The following is a 20475-nucleotide window of genomic DNA, read 5'->3' as shown; positions in this document are numbered from 1 at the left end:
CTTGGTCATCTCAATGTTGGTATCGTCTTTTTTTTTCTTTCAAGTCTAAACACAAAACAAAACTCCAATAAGCAGTAAAATGAGCATACTTGGAACAATGAGAAAAAGAGAGTCTTAGCAGAGAAACAGAGTCTTAGTAAAGAAACAACATATAAAGAGGAGCCAAAGAAAAACGTTAGAACTGAAAATTGCAGTAACTGAAATAAAACTGTACAAATGCCTCAAATACAGAATGTATGGGAGACAGTGGAAAGAATCAGTAATCATGAAGATGAAACAATATGATTTTATCAATCTGAGTAACAGACAGTAAACCGTGGGAATAATAGAGCCTTAGGCACTTGTGGGACTGCAACAGAAGATCCAACCTTCCTGTCATCAAAGTCTTGCTGCTGCTGCTAAGTCACTTCAGTTGTGTCCAACTCTGTGCGACTCCATAGATGGCAGCCCACCAGGCTCCCCCGTCCCTGGTATTTTCCAGGCAAGAACACTGGAGTGGGTTGCCATTTCCTTCTTCAAGGCATGAAAGTGAAAAGTGAAAGTGAAGTCGCTCAGTCGTGTCAACTCTTAGTGACCCCATGGACTGCAGCCCACCAGGCTCCTCTATCCATGGGATTTTCCAGGCAAGAGTACTGGAGTGGGGTGCCATTGCCTTCTCCACATCAAAGTCCTGGAAACTGGGAAAAGCCTGTATGGTGTCCAGTGACACTACAGGGAAGAAGGTAGGGTAGCCTCTTTACTGTTAGATAGGGTTGAAAGTCTTGGCTCTCCACTGACACTATGTCATTAGGGAAGAAATTGGGGTAACCTGTTACAGTCATTCAAGAGTGGAAGTTTAGCTCCCTCCTCAGTCCTGGCTGGCAGAGGAGAGGACAGGGTCATAGGTTTTTCTGTGGTGCTTGACTAGAGTAGCACAGTTATTGTCTAAGAATTTTGTCTTGCTAGGCTGCTCCTTTCTTGATCCTTAGCTAAAGAGAGCAGGCTTTTTCTGGGGCTTTTTCTGTCTGTACCCACTGGCACATTCTTAGGTTGCCAGTCTCCTTAGCTCTGGTGCAGTAGATCTGAGACAAAAAGAAAACCTAAGAACTTATCACTACGTGATCCCTTGGATCCCAAAGTCCCCAGCCAGTCTGCTTCTTTCTACCTTTTGGAGTCTTCTCCTGTTTGATTTATAAACAACATCTTGGGTTTGCACCTAGTTTAACTTAGCAGGAAATAGATGGGAAAACAGTAGAAACACTGTCAGACTTTATTTTGGGGGGGCTCCAAAATCACTGCAGATGGTGACTGCAACCAGGAAATTAAAAGACACTCCTTGGAAGAAAAGTTATGACCAACCTAGATAGCATATTCAAAAGCAGAGACATTACTTTGCCAACAAAGTTCCGTCTAGTCAAGTCTATGGTTTTTCCAGTGGTCATGTATGGATGTGAGAGTTGGACTGTGAAGAAAGCTGAGCGCCGAAGTATTGATGCTTTTGAACTGTGGTGTTGGAGAAGACTCTTGACAGTCCTTTGGACTGCAAGGAGATCCAACCAGTCCATCCTAAAGGAAATCAGTCCTGAATATCCATTGGAAGGACTGATGCTGAAGCTGAAACTCCAATACTTTGGCTACCTGATGCGAAGAACTGACTCATCTGAAAAGACCTTGATGCTGGGAAAGATTGAGGGCAGGAGAATGGGACAACAGAGGATGAGATGGTTGGATGGCATCACCTACTCAAAGGACGTGAGTCTGAGTGAACTCTGGGAGTTGGTGATGGACAGGGAGGCCTGGTGTGCTGCAATTCATGAGGTCGCAAAGAGTTGGACACAACTAAGCAACTGAACTTACTTACTTACTTGCTTACTTGGCAGGAGGAAGAGGGAGAAGTATGTCTATTTCATCTTCCCTAAAGTTAAAGCAGGCATAAGTTTTATGACAAAACATTTGCTTGTGAGTTATTTGTTTATAAAGACCCAGGGACATGAATTCTCTCTTACCTGTGTCATTTTAAGCCATTTCTTCTTTTGAGCTATATGGCCAAAAACAACCCACATGACAGAAGCAAGGATTCCTTCATCCTCAATTAACATCTGGAAGGAAGTCTTGAAACTTGATTCAGTCTCATATAATTAGAATGTATTTTGTGAGTGATAATATTGAATTCCTCAGTAAAACAAACATAGGACCTTATAACATTTCTATCCCTCCTCCCATGGTGTATGCTTACTATTTAAGCCACCAGTTTTCAGCTGGTTGGGAGGATGAGGGGGGCGGGAGGGGTGATTATGCCCTTCTCCCCCTGGTCTCATTTGGCAACATGTCGGAGAAGGCAATGGCACCCTACTCCAGTACTCTTGCCTGGAAAATCCCATGGACAGAGGAGCCTGGTAGGCTGCAGTCCATGGGGTCGCTGAGTTGGACACGACTGAGCAACTTCACTTTCACTTTTCACTTTCATGCATTGGAAAAGGAAATGGCAACCCACTCCAGTGTTCTTGCCTGGAGAATCCCAGGGACGGCGGAGCCTGGTGGGCTGCCATCTATGGGGTCGCACAGAGTCAGACACGACTGAAGCGACTTAGCAGCAGCAGCAGCAGAGATATTTCGATTGTTATGACTTGGTGGCAGGGAGGATGATGAGAGGATCATACTACTGGCATCTACTGCGTAGAGGCCAAGGATAAGTCTAAACATCCTACAATTACAGGACAGCCACCCACGATGAAGAATTATTCAAACCAAAAAGTTAAGTGCCATGGTTGAGAAACCTTGGTTTAGATGTTTCACCTACATTTGACAGCTGAGTTTAATCTTCAGGTATTCTGAGTACCTTCTGGCCTATGTAATTGTTTGTGGAACTCTGAATGCTAGGTCTGGAAGGGCCCTGCCCGAGCTCTAAACAGAGATAGCACATCTTGCCAAGACTGTCTTATCCTCTGACTTTCCCTCAAGGGATTGGCTCCAAATTAAGACGTCTAAAGTGAAGAACCATATCCCTTGGAGATATCATATGGAGAGAACGTTGTTTATATAAACTCCAAACATTTAGAACAAGTGGCCTTATTATAATCTTAAGGATTTTTAGAATCATAGACACCACATTTACTTGCATTTTCATTGCTATCCCTCACCTCCCCAGTCACAACCATTTCAATAAATACCCCACTGTTCTCTTCTCACCCTAATAAAACTTCTGAGACTATAATAATGCAAAGCACCATCTTCTGGAATTGTTGGGGGGAAGGGGAGATGGGGCACAGAGGCAAAAGTTTAAAAGCAAGAACAAAAACTAGCTATACAAAAAATCAATACAATAGAAGGCAGGGATGGGACTAACGCATTTGAAACTGGCCAAGTCTTGAGAGTCCCTTGAACTGCAAGGAGATCAAACCAGTCCATCCTAAAGGAAATCAACCCTGAATATTCATTGGAAGGACTGATGCTGAACCTGAAGCTCCAATATTTTGGCCACCTGATGCGAAGAGCCAGCTCACTGGAAAAGACTCTGATGGTGGGAAAGAGTGAGGGCAGGAGGACAATTAGATGAGTGGATGGCATCACCAAATCAATGTATATGAGTTTGAGCAAGCTCTGGGTGATGGTGAAGACAGGGAAGCCTGGTGTGCTGCAATCCACAGGGTCACAAGAGTTGGACATGACTTAGCAACTGAACAACAAAGTCTTACAATGTGGGGCTAGCTACTGACGCTGGCTTCTGACCCTAATCCTCCAAACCACTCTCCTACATAAAGCAATTCTGGTAACTGAAGCACCAGAAAAGGATACACAAGAGAAATGGAATATTAGAAAGAACAGAATTCACTGTCCTGGGGCCGATCATCATTGATACTCTCCCTTCTTATATCTATTCTATTTGAACCCTTCAAAATGCATTTTTATGGACCCTTGCTCTAAAAGTGTAACTTTCCCCAACTGTATAGGACCTTTGAGCCGGCTTCCAATACAGGCCGCTCTTCATGTCACACGCCTTGATTATGTTACAGAGTTCCTTCTCACAGGGGCGGGCAATGAGGCCTTTGTTCTCTCCGTTTGGGCTCTCCAATGTGTGTATCCCTGATTCCTTTTTCTGTTAGATCCACAGGAAACTTAATTAGAAGTACTCATTTTGAAACAGCCTGAACAGTCAGGCTGGTCTTGTTCAGTAACCGTAGGGAAGTGTGGATCTTACTTGAAAACATTTGTCCCATTCTGCCTACAAACATCAGGTCAAAGACGACACAGGGGACTCTTGTCCTTACACGTTTTTGTTTCCCTAATGGGCTTTAGGATCACATTCCTTAAATCACAGCCAAGAGTATATTCTGGGCTGAAACTATTTTGAAGACATAATGTGGCAGCAGTATTCTGTGTACTAACAAGAGGTTTGGCACTGCAGCCAAGAAGAGTAATAGAATCTTCTTCCCTCCTAAGTGTCATTCTAATTACCATTCTCAAAAAAAAAAAAAACACCTCTTTCCTTTCCTCCTTCCCTCTCTCCCTCTCTCTCTCTCTGAGTATGGGACTCAGACTCCCCTATTATTTTTTCTACTTTGAATGTCCCTGTTTAGAACTAAGTCTGTATAATGAACTAGGACCCTATCTAGCTTTGCTCCCTGCTGGGTTCACATCACAATGAACAAACAGGCAGTCCTGGCATGATTCCAGTCTCTTCTCTGGGGTATGACTGGCTGGGGTGGATGCCCAGCTCTATTCTGCCTTAGTTGCTGAACTGGGAAGCAATCCTTTTAAACTCACTAAAGCTAGGAAGCCTCATGTAAAACAGGGCTCTTACAGGTATCCACCTGATGGGCTTGTCCTTGGGACAAAGAATCACTTATAGTCCATATAACTGAGAAGACCTAGAAAGTAAATTTTTTAAACATATTTTAAGAGAATGATTTTCACTGAAAATGGACCAAAACTCTTATAAATACAACTTATTAGTAATATATTGATCTTCTTAAGGTACAGATTCACTGTTAATAAACTGTACCAAAGACCGTGTCTTTCAGATAAAACATCAACCAAATCAATACTAAATAATCAAAGACTTTGAAAGGAAAGGTTACCAGTGATGATTACTCGGGTCAAAGAACTAGTGTTCTTTGTACCTTTGTACCAGTTTCTGAAATATCCTCTCCATTATTTTCACTTTTCTAAAAGGATATACCCCCTCGATGGAAAATTCAAAGACCCTGATTAATACCCGAGCACTTTGTCTAGCTTTTCGAGCTTGTCTAGCTTAGAACACACGATATGCACGATTTTATGACTGAATCCTGAAATGAAATTTATCCAGAAGAAATATGACCCCCATTCTGGATCACCTACTTCCATTTTAATGTCGTAGTTCTGCCCAAGGACGCTGTGGATGAGCTCTTTGATGGTCTGGTCGGAGGCCACCTGGGCCTCGGACTGCAGCGAGGCGATGATCTCCTCGATGGACTTGGGGATCGCACGCACTGGCTGCGGGGCCTGCGGGTTGGCCTCCCGGGAGTCGCTCGGCGGGGTGCTCTCGCGGTCGGTTTTGGAAGAGGGCCCGGGGGCTTCCCGCGACTCGCCATCCGAGTCCTCGAGCAGGAAGCGGGTGTTAATCCTCACTCTCTTCCGCCGGCCGGCCGCCTCCGCGTCTCCCTCGTCGCTGGAAAGGGAGTCGGGCAGCCTCTCTCTGGCCTGGCCGACCTCGGCGAGCTGAGCCGGCTCCAGGCTGGCCACGCGCCCCCGGGCCGGGTCGAGCACGGGCTTGGAGTCCGCCGGCGGGGGGGTCCTGGAGCCCCGGTGAGCCCTGGCCTTGCCCGTGGGCACGCGCGGCGGCATCAGGACCACGGGCCTGGACGTGCCGGCCCTGGGCGCGATGACTGGCGGTTTCTGGGGCCGGCGCCGGAGGAACGCGGAGCTCCGCAAGTAGAAGTCCTGGGGGCGGAAGGGCCGGCCCTTCCCGGGAGCGGCCACCCCCCTCGGGCCCGGGGGCCGCCGGGCGCCTCGGGGCGCCGGCTGCGGGAGGGTCGCAGTTGGGCGCGCACGACCTTTAACCCGCGGGGAGCCTGCTGGTTTGGGGGATCCGAGGCGGGAAGCGCTTCCCTTCGCCGCATACCGGGCCGGGCTGGGGAGCCGGAGGCCAAAGACGGGGATTTCATCCACCGCTGGCTTGGCGGCCAACTTCTCCTTGATTCGGAGAAATTCTTTTTTGGTCTCCTTGCGAACCTTCTCCAGCTCTTTAAAGATGTACGATTCTTCTTTGTATTTCAGTCCAAAGTGCTTTGAAATCGTGGACATCTTGACTGATTTGTCCTGTGAAATAACAATAAATTTGTATTATATATGTATACATACACACATACATGAAAACTTCTATTGATAAAATTCCAGTTCAAGAAAGCTTCTCATGGTAGAATGCTCACTGCGCTTAACTGAGGCACCAGTGGGCAGCATTCATTCATATCACTTTAAATCTACTATTTAAAGGATTTACTACTAAATCATAATGATACGACTAAAATGATCTTCTATCATTTTTAATATATCATTTTAAACTACTGGCCTTTTCACAGTAACAATGAAAACCTTTAAATTAGTACAGTTTTACAGTGAAGATTTCCTGAAACTTCTATTGAGTGTATTTTAGTATTTGTCTCAACTGTACTGTAGTGTCCCATTTCCAGGCAAGAGGGACCACGCTCCACATAGGCAAAGTAAACCTAAAGTAATCCTGCCAAGAAGAGAGATCAGAGGTCAGCAGTAGCCTGGATCCTACTTGCAAGCATGCTTTTCAATTTCTCTGAGCTTTTCAGAAATATTAATTCATAGCCAACAATTTTAAATTGAGAGATTTTCATATAAAAATGCAGATTTGCAGTTTCTCTCGGGGGAAATAAAATGAAGGCTCTGGCAATGCAAGGGCCAACCCTTACTCTTGTGGCAGGACAACAATTTCCCTTTCCCTTCTCCAGCTGGTCCGGGGCCTTACCCAGCCCACCTGCCTCTAAATCTGACAGGAAACAGAGCAGGTGTAGGAAGGGAAAGAGGTGATCAGCCACAAGCTAGGCTGCAGTGAGATCAGGAGGCCTTGAATGCCAGGTGTTTGTACTTTTTCTGTGGTCTACTGGAAACTATTCAAAAACATTTAACAGAACAGTGGCTTGATAGGATCTAGGGCTTGGGGTGGGAGAAAGATGAAAGGGAGAGAGGGCAAGTAAGAGTAGGTAAGGCCTAAGGCCTAGTTTTGGTAACAGAGCAGAGTGAAAAGACTCTATAAGGTAAAACTGGTAGGATCTGGCCAATGACTGGGAATAAATAAAATAGCAACTTTGAATCGCTTTGATAAAGTCTGGGTCATAACCAAGTGTCTAATAAAGCTGTTGCTATTCACTGAACTTTACACTTAGAAATGGTTTAAGATGGTAAATTTTATGTCAGGTATATTATCACAATTGAAAAAAAAGCATGCTATTCAGCAGAGCCAGCCATCTATGATTACAGGTGAATTTTCAGATCTTGAGAGCTCTGAGATCATTACCGAATGCCAGGATAACAAGAAACACAAATACAGATGGGCTGATGACATTCTTTGGTACTCTCACAGTTGGGAGGTGGGAAGAGTGGGAGCAATCACAGAGCTGGGAAAATGAGTAGTTTCCACAGAAGCCAAGGAGAGGAGAGTGTCAAGAAATAAGAGTAAAACAATGAAATAAAAGCAGAAAATAATAAAGAAACTAATTGATTTCTTAGAAAACCCAAGGCCAAGGTTCTTTGAAAATAAAATAATAAAGCAAAAATACCTCAGGAATACCATCATTACTTGCAAATGTGATTATTTACATAGAAAATCTAAGCACTAAAGAACTATTTAGAATTATAATTGAGGTCTGAAAAGTATTTAAATTTTTAAAATTTATACAAAAAAAAATCTTTCTTTATACCAAAAGCATGATGGCAAAATTCCATGTATAATTTATTTGAAGGAGTAAATGTCTAGGAATAAACATAAGGAATGTGCTGAAACTGCATGAATGAAATGTTTTAATTTTAACTGAAGGACATAAAGGAAAGACTCCACTAAGCAGGCAGTTAATATTCCTTGGTTCAGTTCAGTTCAGTTCAGTTCAGTCGCTCAGTCGTGTCCAACTCTTTGCGGTCCCATGAACTGCAACACGCCAGGCCCCCCTGTCCATCACCAACTCCCAGAGTTCACTCAAACTCATGTCCATCAAGTCGCTGATGCCATCCAGCCGTCTCATCCTCTGTCATCCCCTTCTCCTCCTGCCCCCAATCCCTCCCAGCATCAGAGTCTTTTCCAGTGAGTCAACTCTTCGCATGAGGTGGCCAAAGTACTGGAGTTTCAGCTTTAGCATCATGCCTTCCAAAGAACACCCAGGACCGATCTCCTTTAGAATGACTGGTTGGATCTCCTTGCAGTCCAAGGGACTCTCAAGAGTCTTCTCCAACACCACAGTTCAAAAGCATCCATTCTTCAGCACTCAGCTTTCTTCACAGTCCAACTCTCACATCCATACATGACCACTGGAAAAACCATAGTCTTGACTAGACGGACCTTTGTTGGCAAAGTAATGTCTCTGCTTTTGAATATGCTATCTAGGTTGGTCATAACTTTCCTTCCAAGGAGTAAGCGTCTTTTAATTTCATGGCTGCAATCACCATGTGCAGTGATTTTGGTATTCCTTGGTAAGAAGACCAAATATTTTCATTTTATCAGATCTTCCCAAAATACTGTACTAGTTTAATCCCATCATAAACAAAATTGAAACATGATATTTTGAAATTTGAAAACTAATTCTGGATCTATTTGAAGTAATATACAGATAGATTGGCCACAATTTTGGAAAGAGAAAGAGGGAGTGTTGTCCAACAAGATAATTAAAAACTCATATGGATGTAAGAATTAAAATGGAAACACTGCGGATAGAATCAATATGTAGACTGAGTGAGCAAAATAATTGAGAATAATATGGGTAATATTATAATAGCAGCATTAAATTGATGATAAAAGAAGAATCATTCAATAGATTGTGCTGAGACAATTGGTTGACTATTGAGGGGGGTGAGGGGGTTTATCTCATTTTATGCCAAAATATAATGGGCTTCCCTGATGGCTTAGACTGTGAAGAATCTGCCTGTAATATAGGAGACCTGGGTTCAATCCTCAGACTAGGAAGAAACCCTGGAAAAGGAAATGGTTACCCATTCCAGTAGTCTTGCCTGGAGAATTCCATGGACAAGGAGTCTGGCTGGGTATAGTCCACGTGGTCCCAAAAAGTCTGACATGACTAACACTTTCACTTTTTCATTTTTCACAATGGACTTAAGACAAATATGGAAAGAAACATTTTTTTATGTTACTTTGCATTTCTTTGCTTACCAAGTATCCACATTTCTTGGTTGTTTCTTTTATATCAGCTCATAAAAGGGTTATTTTTACAATTAGATTTCTTCATTTATCATGCAGTCTAGGCTATATGAGAGTATGCCAAGGCTGTATATTGTCACCCTGCTTATTTAACTGGTATGCAGAGTACACACGTGAAATGCCAGGCTGGATGAAGCACAAGCTGGAATCAAGATTGGCAGGAGAATGAATATCAATAACCTCAGATACGCAGATGACATCACCCTTATGGCAGGAAGCAAAGAAGAACTAAAGAGTCTCTTGATGAAAGTGAAAGAGGACAGTGAAAAAGTTGGCTTAAAATTCAACATTCAGAAAACAAAGATCATGGCATCTGGTCCCATCACTTCATGGGAAATAGATGGGGAAACAATGGAAATGGTTAGAGACTTTATTTGGGGGGGGCTCCAAAATCACTGCAGATGGTGACTGTAGCCATGAAATTAAAAGACACTTGACTCCTTGGAAGAAAAGCTATGACCAACCTAGACAGCATATTAGAAAGCAGAGACGTTACTTTACCAACAAAGGTCCATCTAGTCAAAGCTATGGTTTTTCCAATAGTCATGTATGGATGTGAGAGTTGGACTATAAAGAAAGCTGAGCACCAAGGAATTGATGCTTTTGAACTGTGGTGTTGGAGAACACTCTTAAGAGTCCCTTGGACTGCAAGGAGATCCAGCCAGTCAATCCTAAAGGAAATCAATCCTGAATATTCATTGGAAGGACTAATGCTGAAGCTGAAGCTTCAATACTTTGGCCACCTGATGCAAAGAACTGACATTTGAAAAGACCCTGATGCTACGAAAGACTGAAGCGGAAGAAGGGGACAACAGAGGATGAGATGGTTGGATGGGTTGGATGGCATCACCAACTTGATGGACATGAGTTTGAGCAAGCTCCGGGAGTTGGTAATGGACAGGGTTCCCTGGCATGCTGCAGTCCATGGGGTCGCAAACAGTCTGACACAACTGAGCAACTGAACTGAACTGAACTGAATGGGTTATATGAAGAAAACATCCTATTTAGCCTCTAGAAATAGCCATATTGCTTCTAATCACTAAAATTGTCACTGCTGGTTCTCAAATCCAAGACCCTGCTATATGACAGAGCTCTCATTTCAGAATCAGTAGGCTTTCTTTCTCCACCCAGTTCCACCACTGACTACACCTTGGACAATTCAATCCTATCAGTAACAAGATTTCTTATTAAAAAATGAAAATAATAATCTGTTGCCTCTTTTCCAAGCCATAGAATATGAACATTAGAAATGACTTCTAAAGCCCTTAAGGAAGTTTCCTTATTTAAAAAATTCTGTATAACCTCCCTCATAGTATTGTGGCTGTTTATTGTTTGCACAGGTGGTAATATGCTCATCCTGACACCATCTGCATTTCTTCCTACAAAAGACTGAAAGGTAGTGACTGGAACAGAGCACAGACCAGAAAGACATTAGTACCTGATGGGAATCTGATTTGACTCTCTCAACTGCACTTCCCTTTTATTTCTTAGTTCCTGCTTTGTATTCCTTTCCAACTTCTCTCAAGCCCTAGGTTTGCTATTGAAGTTTAACAAGTGGTCATTGTTTAACATTTCTCAGTACCTTCCCTAGAGTTCCGCATAGGAAAGTTGTTCTTTATATGTAAAAATGAAACCGTGGGAAATGGAACTTCTATTGTGTTTTCAAGGAAGGTGGTATCCCAATGCAAATAGGCCAGGCCATCAAAGCCAGTGCTTTCATAGTCTCCATCCACCCCTTAACACTACAAAATATGTAAAATGATTTTTAAACATCCAATCTCATAGGAAAACAACAGGTTCTCTTTTTTTGCTAGCAATTTATTTAAAAAAAAGAGAGAGAGAGAGAGAGAGAGCCTAGTTCTGATTTGGAGATACTCAAGGAAAAATAATGTCGCTGTCCCAAAAGAAGGAAGTATTAAAATTAACATACAGTGTCACACCTGCTGCTCACAATCCAGGTTGACTGTTTACCCTACACTTTGAATGGGACAGAATGAGCAGTAATTTCACCCTCCTCTTCCTTCCCAAGTGTTGAAAACTGCCTTTTCCTTACTCCTCTACCAGGATGTTCAATGCCTGAGCAGTGAAGTAGTCAAGAGAGTCCAAGGGCCAGTCTCCTCTCCCTCCCACAAAGTCGGTCAGACATAAAAAGTAAGCTCCCAGACCAAAAGAGCTAAAGGCCCAGGGAGGGCTGCCTGCATGAATTCTCTAGACTCTGAGACAGGTTGCTCTCTGGTTCTTGCAGGTTTGGTTGTTCCTCCTGTTAGAACAGAAGATACAGAACTCTGCTCTAGACTCTAAAGCAGAAATAAATAAAGCAGACTACCAGATGACTTGGTTCCAAGCCACATGAACACTTCACACAGGGCAAGGAGTCTTAGTCCAGCAGAGTATTACCTGGGGAACTGAGCCAAAGCTCCAGCTGGTTATTGGAATTACTTGTCCTTGACCACCTCCTACAAATAGTCACCTATATATCAGCACGTCAGTGGGAACAGTGACCCATTAAGGATAAGATTTAAGTTGAGTTCATAGCCAAATATCTCAATTCAGTTCCTAAATTTCACACCAACATCAACTCACAATACACAGCACCAAAGTTCCAAAAGAAATGTCCAAAGACAGCCTATCTCATCTAGTAAAATCTTCACTATTGCAAGGAACATAAAAGTATTCTGAAAATCACATTGGCTTTTGAAATATCACTGGTAGAAATGAGATCTGTCTGCCCACTGATAATAATTTATTAAAAAGTCCAAAAGGAAATATATAAACATTTTAATGATTTTGCTAAGAAATGGGATAATAGCACTTTTTTCTATTATCCCACACTTTGTATAATACATGCTTTCCTGCCTTTAATCCTAGTAATATCAATAATAATAACTGACACATATCATGCTGGTTAAAAATGATAGAGAAAATAGAGAAACGCTGTCTTCAAGCTCCAAAAAGATGTTTTTCTAAACTATTCAGAGGCTTCTCTGGTAGCTTAGCTGATAAAGAATCTGCCTGCAATGCAGGAGACCCAGGTTTGATTCCTGAGTGGGAAAGATCCCCTGGAGAAGGGAAAGGCTACCCACTCCAGTATTCTTAGGCTCACAGAAATTTCAGTAACTATAAAAGCTTAACCTAGTTAACTCTTTATAACCAATACCTAGAGTATGTCCATACCCCCTTGTGAATACTCACACATACATACAAAATATATATATACATAAATACATAATAGGTAATAGAACAGCTAAAAGCTCTTTCTGCCTGTTTTTCCTCTCCATGTTTTATCTTTTCTTGCTAGACTTCTGGCCAGAAGAATTAGAGAGAAGAGTCCAGACAACAACCACCACTGTGGAGTGAGAGAGAAATTCCAGAGGAAAGAGAGTCAGAGAAGTTAATCCCCCAATTCTGTGTCTAAACCCCATACAAGTCTAGACTGACCTCTGAACTATGCACATGTGGGACAAACTCAAAGCTCAATAACAGTTACTAGAACATATTGAACTGATTAAAAATCATATAGGAAATAGAAGCAAAGGCTTAAAGAGCTGAACTGAGATTTAGCTGAACTTAACCTCCAATCATAGAGAATGAGATAGAGCTTACAGTGAGCCTAACCTGGTGAATTTCCTTTTTTTGGTTTAAACATTTAAGCTGTACTTTTCCCTCTAATCAGTGCTTTAGCTGTATCCCACACATTTTGATATATTGTATTTTCACTATTATTTAATCTAAAATGTTTTCTAAATAAGAATTAAATGAAGTGAAAAAAGTAAATGAAAATGAAAAACGAACTGAAAAAATGAAAAAATAAACCTTCTTCAGAGAGCTACAACAGAACCCAGAGTTTACACAAACATTCACAGTGTCCAGGATATAACAAGAAAATACTTCACATAAAAAGATCCAGGAAAATTTGACCCAATGTCAAGGGCAAAGATAATTAACTAATGCCAGTCCAGAGATGACCCAGAGGTTGAAATTATTAAACAAGGACTTTATAGCAACTATTATAGCTATACTCAATGAAGTAAAGGAAAATATGTTAAAGAGGAATAAAAAGACAAAATCTTAGAAGAGAAATAAATAGAAATTTTATATCTGAAAAAACATTTGTCAATAAAAATTTGACTAGTAGAATGGGGATGTTAGAGAAAGAGTCAGTAAACTAGAAGATAAATTAACAGAAATTATCCAATATTTAAAAGAGAGAGAAAAAAGTTTTGAGAAAAAGAAGTCCTCAGAGCCTTGTGAGAAAATATCAAAACCTCTAACACATGGATTATTGTTAGCCCAAAAGGAGGGAGGAGAATGGGGTGAAAAAATATTTGAAGAAATGACCTCTGCAAACATCCCAAATTTGGAGAAATACATAAATTTATAGATTCAAAAAGTTTATAACAAAGAGGCTTTCATTATGCCAAGCTAGATAAAGAAAATTACATGCTGGAAACCAAACACAAACATAAAATCCTGAAGGAAACAGAAAAACAACACACTAATTAAAGGGAAGTAATTCAAATGATCGTGAACTTCCCACCCCTGAGACTGCAGGAAAATGAAACAAGGTTCATAACATGCTAAAACACAAAAAAAGTGCCAACCCAGAATTAGATATCTAGCAAGTATAGTCTTTAAAAAAATGAAAACAAAATGAAGACTCAACTAAGATACAGGAAAACTAAGAGAATAACTCACCAGCAGTCTAAAACTGTAACAAATGCTAAAGAAAGCTTTAGACTGAAGGAAAATTTTACTGGTGGAAAATCAAATTCTTCAGGAATGAATGAAGAAGATCAGAAATGGCAAATATCTGTGTATATTTAACAAGCCATCTTTGTATACATATTACAACATTGTCTTGTGGAGTATCTGTATACACAGATGTAATGCATATGGCAACACTAAAGAGACTGGAATGGGGGTGGGTAAGGGAACTGTGGGGCTTCCCTCATGGCTCAGACCATAAAGAATCTGCCTGCAATGCAAGAGACAAGAGACGCAGGTTCAATCCCTGTGTTGGGAAGATCCCTTGGAGAAGGGAATGGCTACCCACCCAGCATTCTTACCTGGAAAATTCCATGAACAGAGGAGCCTGGTGGGCTTCAGTCCATGGGGTCGCCAAGAATCAGACACCACTGAGCAGCTAATCAGGGAACTATGGCTGTTAATATTTCTGTACTTTATGTGAACTAGTTCAATATTAACTCTAGACCATGAAATATTAAGGGTATATACTGTAATTCCTTGTTGTTGTTGAGTCACTAAGCATGTCTGACTCTTTGCGACCCCATGAAGTGCTGCACGCTAGGCTTTCCTATTCTTCACTATCTCCTGCAGTTTGCTCAAACTCATGTCCATTGAGTCAGTGATGCCATCCAACCATCTCATCCTCTGTTGCCCCCTTCTCCTCTTGCCCCCAATCTTTCCTAGCATCAGGTGGCCAAAGTATTGCAACTCCTAGAGAAACACTTTTTTTTTTGGCCACACTGTATGACTTGCAGGATCTTAGTTCCCTGACCAGGGACTGAACCCAGGCCACCCCAGTGAAAAGGTGGAGTCCTAACCACTGGACCACCAGAGAATTCCCGCAAGACACATTTTTTTAAAGTAATACAAAAAGGTGTAATAAAAAGTTAATAAAAAATAAAACAATACAAAAAAATTATTGAATCTTAGGAAACATTTTAGACTAAGTAATAGTGAAAATACAGTATATCAATGTGTGGGACATAGCTAAAGCACTGATTAGAAGGGAAAGTACTGTTTAAATGCTTAAATCAAAAAGAAAAATAGGTCTAAAATCAATAACCTAAGTTTCTACTTTAAGAATCTAGAAAAAGAGGAGTAAAGTATACACAAAGTAAACAGAAGAATATAAGTACAAAGACATATATCAATCAAATAATAGAAGCCAGAAAAATAATTGAGAAAATTAAGAAAACCAAGAGCTGGTTCTTAAAAAAAAAATCAATAAAATTTTTATAATCCCCTAGCTAGACTGTCCAAAAACAAAAGAGAACAAAATCACCTATAAAAGGAATGAAGAAAGGATGTTCACAACAGATCTTAAAGATAGTAAAGGATGATAAGAGAATATGATAACTTTATGCCAATAAATCCAATAATTAAGATGAAGTGGGTTAATCTCTGAAAACTACAACCTACCAAAATTAAAGAAACAGAAAATCTGAATAGTTAAGAAAATCTGAATTAATATATTTTTTATCAAAATCTTATCACAAAGAAATTTCCAGGCCCAGATGGTTCTCTCAAACCCCACTCTTGAAAGAAATAACATCAGTCTTACACAAATATTTTCAGAAAAGAGAGGAAGGAACTCAATTTTTTGAGATTTACATAATCCTACTACCAAACCTGACAAAGACATTCTTTTTAAAAAGGAAAGTTACATACTAATATCCCTCATAAACACAGATGCAAAAATTTTAAATAAAAAAGCAGATAAATCCAAAAATATATTTTTGAAAAGAATACTATATCCTAATCACATAGTTTACCCCAGAGTTGAAAAATGGATTTAACATTAAAAAGCAATATAATTCACAACATTAACAAAGGAGAAAAAAAAAATGATCATTTAAATAGATAATAGAAAATCACATGACAAAATTCAACACTTTTTGTGATAAAAATAAATAAATAACTCTAGGAAAGCTATGAAGCATAGTGAACATTCTCAATCTGATTAAGATAAATTTTTTAAAAACTTGCAGCTAATATTTTATTTTTGCTTTCCCCCTAAAACTGAAAGCTAAGCAAAAATGCCTCAACTCTTACTATATCTATTCAACCTTGTATTGGAGGTACTTGCCATTGCAACATGGCAGGGAAAAGGAATAAAAACTGAAAAGGAGGGACCTCCCAGGTGGTCCAGTGGCTAAGAATCTGCCTGGCAATGCAGGGGATGCAGGTTTGATCACTGGTTGGGGAACTAAGATCCCTCAGTGCCAGCGGAGTGACTAAGCTGGTGTGCAACTACTGAGCCCACACCTCTGGAGCGTGCCACAACTACAGAATCCATGCAAAAGATCACAAATGAGGCAGAAAAGATTCTGCATGCCACAAGTAAGACAACACAGCCAAAATCAGTCAATAAATATTTTTTTAAAAAACTGTAAAGGAAAAAGTAAAACTGTCCCTATTTGCAGATGATGTGATTTCAACGTTAAAAATCTCAAGGAATCCACAAAACAATTACTAGTACTAAGGAATGAATTGCCTAGGTTGTACAATACCAGGTTAATATACAAACTCAATAGCATTTTTATATCCTAACATCAAACAATTGGGAAAAAACACATAAAGTACTTAGTTAATCTAACAAAATATGTACAAAATCTCTACACTGAAAATTACAAAACACTGCTAAGAGAAATTAATTAACATAAATTTAGGGACCATGTTCATAACTGCAAGACAATATTGTTAAAATGGTAATTCTCCCCAAATAGATCTATAGATTTCATGCCTTCCCAATCAAAATTACAGCAGACTTTTTTTTCTAGAAATTACAAGCTTATTCTAAATTGTGTTCACAAATTCAAATGTTTTAAAATAGCTAAATTGATTTTTTAAAAGAAAAAGGTAGACTTACACTACTCAGTTTCAAAACTTACTATTTACTACAGTAATGAAGACAATACCTGCATGCTAAGTTCCTTCAGTTATGTCCGCCTCTGTGCCACCCTGTGGGCTGTAGCCTGCCAGACTCCTCTGTCCATGGAATTCTCCAGGCAAGAATACTGGAGTGGGTTGCCGTTCCAGCCTCCAGGGGATCTTTCCCACCCAGGGATCAAACCCTCGACTCTTGAGGTCTCCTGCATTGGCAGGTGGGTTCTTTACCACCAGCGCCACCTAGGAAGCCTCAACCACGACAAGGCCATGGCAAACCATTATGCTGAGTAAAGGAACTCAGGCACAATGTATGCTTCCATTTATATAAACTAGTAGAAAATGCAGCTGCTTCTACGATATTACACAGCACATCAGTGGTTGAAGGCGGTAGGAGAGGGTGAGTGCAGGGCTAGATAGCAAAAGCAGCAGAGATATGAAAAAGGTTCTGTTATCTTGATTGCAGTAATTGCTTGAAAAGTGTTCGCAGCTATCAAAACTCATCAAACTGTACACCTGAACATTATAAAAACCATACATTCTGTACATTTTAGTGAATACAAATTATACCTCTATGAAGCTGTAAATAGGAAAAAAAATGTTAAATTTACATTTGAATGCTTAAAATAAAAAGAATTATTAAATTTCTTCGGACCCTTGCAGTGGTAGTCCACAGTAGACTGATTGTGGATCTGTGGCCTTCGGTACCGAATAATTCTCAAAGTAATCCTAGAGTGTCCCACTGCCTATCGAAGAATTTTAGGGTCAAACTCAGTAAGAGCTCCCTATTCTGAAATTAGACACACTGACCTAAGTGGGGAAGGTCACCAAAGGAGGTGTGTAAGGTTTGTCCCAAACAACCAGCCCCTGTGGCAAGGGATAGCAGAAAAGGTCAAGGAATTGGAAATTAAATTCCTCTATTGTGACCTTTCAGCCTCCCCCTAACCCCTCCGATTCTTCCCCCCACCCCCGCTTTTTGCCTTCCTAGCTCCTCCTATTTCCCTCACAGTTGGTCATCATAATCTACCTATTATTCCCTCCCACTAGATTTTCACTCCTCCCAGGTCCTCCTTGACTCGTGCTCCCAGCCCCAATCCCTTCTCCAACCTCAACTCTTTTCCGCCCTGATTTTCCTGGAGATTAGAGAGGCGGAATAGAGGTGACAACTGCTCCGCCGAAATAACGCAGCCATTCCTTCTCACAGCCTCCCAGACCAAGTTCCCCGCGCCCCGGTCCGCGACCTCCTCTCACCCGCCTCCCGCGAGGCCGCTGCTCCTGCTCATGTGACGGAGAAGCTGGCCGGCCGGCCCCGCGGCCCAGTCTCCAACCGGCCTTTCAGGGGCTCAGCGGCCGGTGGACCCGCACCGCTGGCCGTCAGAACGCGCGTCGTCGCCTAGCAACAAGCCACGCGCTACTCCCTCCGGTACCCGTCTCCGCCCCCGCCCCCGCCCCCCGGTCCTGGACCCGAAGGATTGGATTCATCTGCCCTGCGGGCGCCCACTCGCGGATTCTGCCTCGGGGAACCAGCTTTACGACCGCTTTGGAGTGTGAGCACAAACTCTTGAGACCGCATCTCCCCTGAGGTCCCAAAGAGCTTCCTGGACTAGAGTCTCCTAGATGGCCAATTTTGCTCAATTTAACCCACCTGCTTTCTTGGCACTCTGGTTATTTCTACAGTTTAATGAATAATACTGGACTACAAAACTTGAAGCTTTCTTTTCTTTTTTTCAAGGGTTTTTAAGCTGTATGTCTACACTACATAGGGGCTTCCCTGGTGGCTCAGTGGTAAAGAATCCACCTGTCAATGCAGGAGACCAGGAGATTCGATCCCTGGGTTGGGAAGATCCCCTGGAGAAAGGCATGACTACCCACTCCAGTATTCTTGCCTAGTGAATCCCATGGACAGAGAAGCCTGGTGAGCTACAGTACGTGGGGTTGCAGAGTCAGACACGACTGAGCGACTTCACTTTTATTCATAAATGCAATGCTATACTTGAAAGAAATAAAGAAAGATCTGTGGGGAACATATACATAAATCGCTAACTAATGTTATGTTGAACTATGAAGCTATACCCAAAAGAATACATACCATACCATTCCATTCATATAAAGTTTAAAACCCAAGCCAGCAAAAACTATAGTGCTATGGATGCAGGCTCAGCAGATTTACTACAAATAAACACAAGAAAGTAACAACCTTAAGAGTCAAGATAGTAACCATGGCGAGTGGATGGACAGTGAAGAATCATGAGGTGCTAACATTGTTCTAGTTTTTAACATTGGTGATGGCTGTTTGAGTTTTTTTCTTTAGAAAAGCCATTCTCTGTTTTGCTCATTTTCCTGTGTTTACGTCATCATTGTTTAAATAGGCAAAAAGAAAAACCACTAAATGAAACCATGGAGATGATAGTGCTTTGCTCAGTCTGGCACTTAGCAGGCCCTTAAAAATGTTTATTTTATATTCCTCTACTCTTGACCATGACAAACCTAAATAGCATTTTAAAAAGTAGAGATATCACTTTGCCAACAAAGCTCCATATAGTCCAAGCAATGGTTTCTCCAACAGTCATGTACAGATGTGAGAGATGGGCCATAAAGAAAGCTGAGCACCAAAGAATTGATGCTTTCAAACTGTGGTGCTGGAAAAGACTCTTGAGAGTCCCTTGGTCTACAGTGAGATCAACCCAGTCAGTCCTCGAGGAAATCAATCCTGAATATTCTTGAAAGGACTGATGCTGAAGCTGAAACTCTTAATATTTTGGCCACCTGATTCGAAGAGCGGACTCACTGGAAAAGACCCTGATGCTGGGAAAGACTGAGGGCAGGAGGAGAAGGGGTCGACAGAGGATGAGATGGTAGGATGGCATCACCAACTCAATGGACATGAGTTTGAGCAAACTCCAGGAGATAGTGAAGGACAGGGAAACCTGGTGTGCTGCAGTCCATGGGGTCGAAAGTAGCTGGACTCTACTTAATAACTGAACAGCAGCAATAACTCTCTACCAACCTGTCTTTCTCCAAATATCCAAGCAACTAATAAGTGAGATCGAGAAAGTGGCAGATAAAACCTTCTGGAAGTCCTCCATGAGACTCCATATGCTGGAAGCGGGAAGCATGCTTTCCAGTTGTTTCATGTTTTCCAAGAATGCTGCTGCTGCTGCTGGAGCTATACAATTCCCTGGTGCTGGGTCTTAGAGCAGCCCGGCTGAGGAGGTGGATATGCTCAGGCATCTCAGTGAGGCCTCCCTGAGGGACACTCCTGTTCTGGAGGTGTACAAAGCCAGGAGTGGAAGCCTGGCTTTGCCACTTGGGCAAGTTGCTTCCCTCGCAGGGTTTCTGCAACCTCATCTGTAAAATGGAGACAATACTCTTACCTTGAATGTTTGTTGCTTTACCCGCTAACATAATGAGTTCACAGAGAAGGCCCTGCC

At 41.6% G+C, this 20475-nt stretch overlaps 1 protein-coding gene across 1 annotated transcript in view; it reads right to left on the bottom strand.

Moving 5' to 3' along the window:
- The window catches only part of TTC6 (tetratricopeptide repeat domain 6), a 200784-nt gene extending 194520 nt beyond the window's left edge, over positions 1-6264 (bottom strand). The window contains exon 1 of the mRNA XM_052660010.1: positions 5320-6264. Coding sequence (XP_052515970.1) covers positions 5320-6264 — 945 coding nt within the window. The remainder of the gene's footprint in view (positions 1-5319) is intronic.
- Between the last annotated feature and the right edge of the window lie 14211 nt (positions 6265-20475).

Source organism: Budorcas taxicolor, chromosome 21 (genome assembly GCF_023091745.1).
Source record: "Budorcas taxicolor isolate Tak-1 chromosome 21, Takin1.1, whole genome shotgun sequence".
In the NCBI taxonomy this organism is placed as follows: Eukaryota; Metazoa; Chordata; class Mammalia; order Artiodactyla; family Bovidae; genus Budorcas; species Budorcas taxicolor.
The sequence above is the reverse complement of the archived record's forward strand: the minus strand, read 5'-3'. Positions and strand labels throughout refer to the sequence as shown.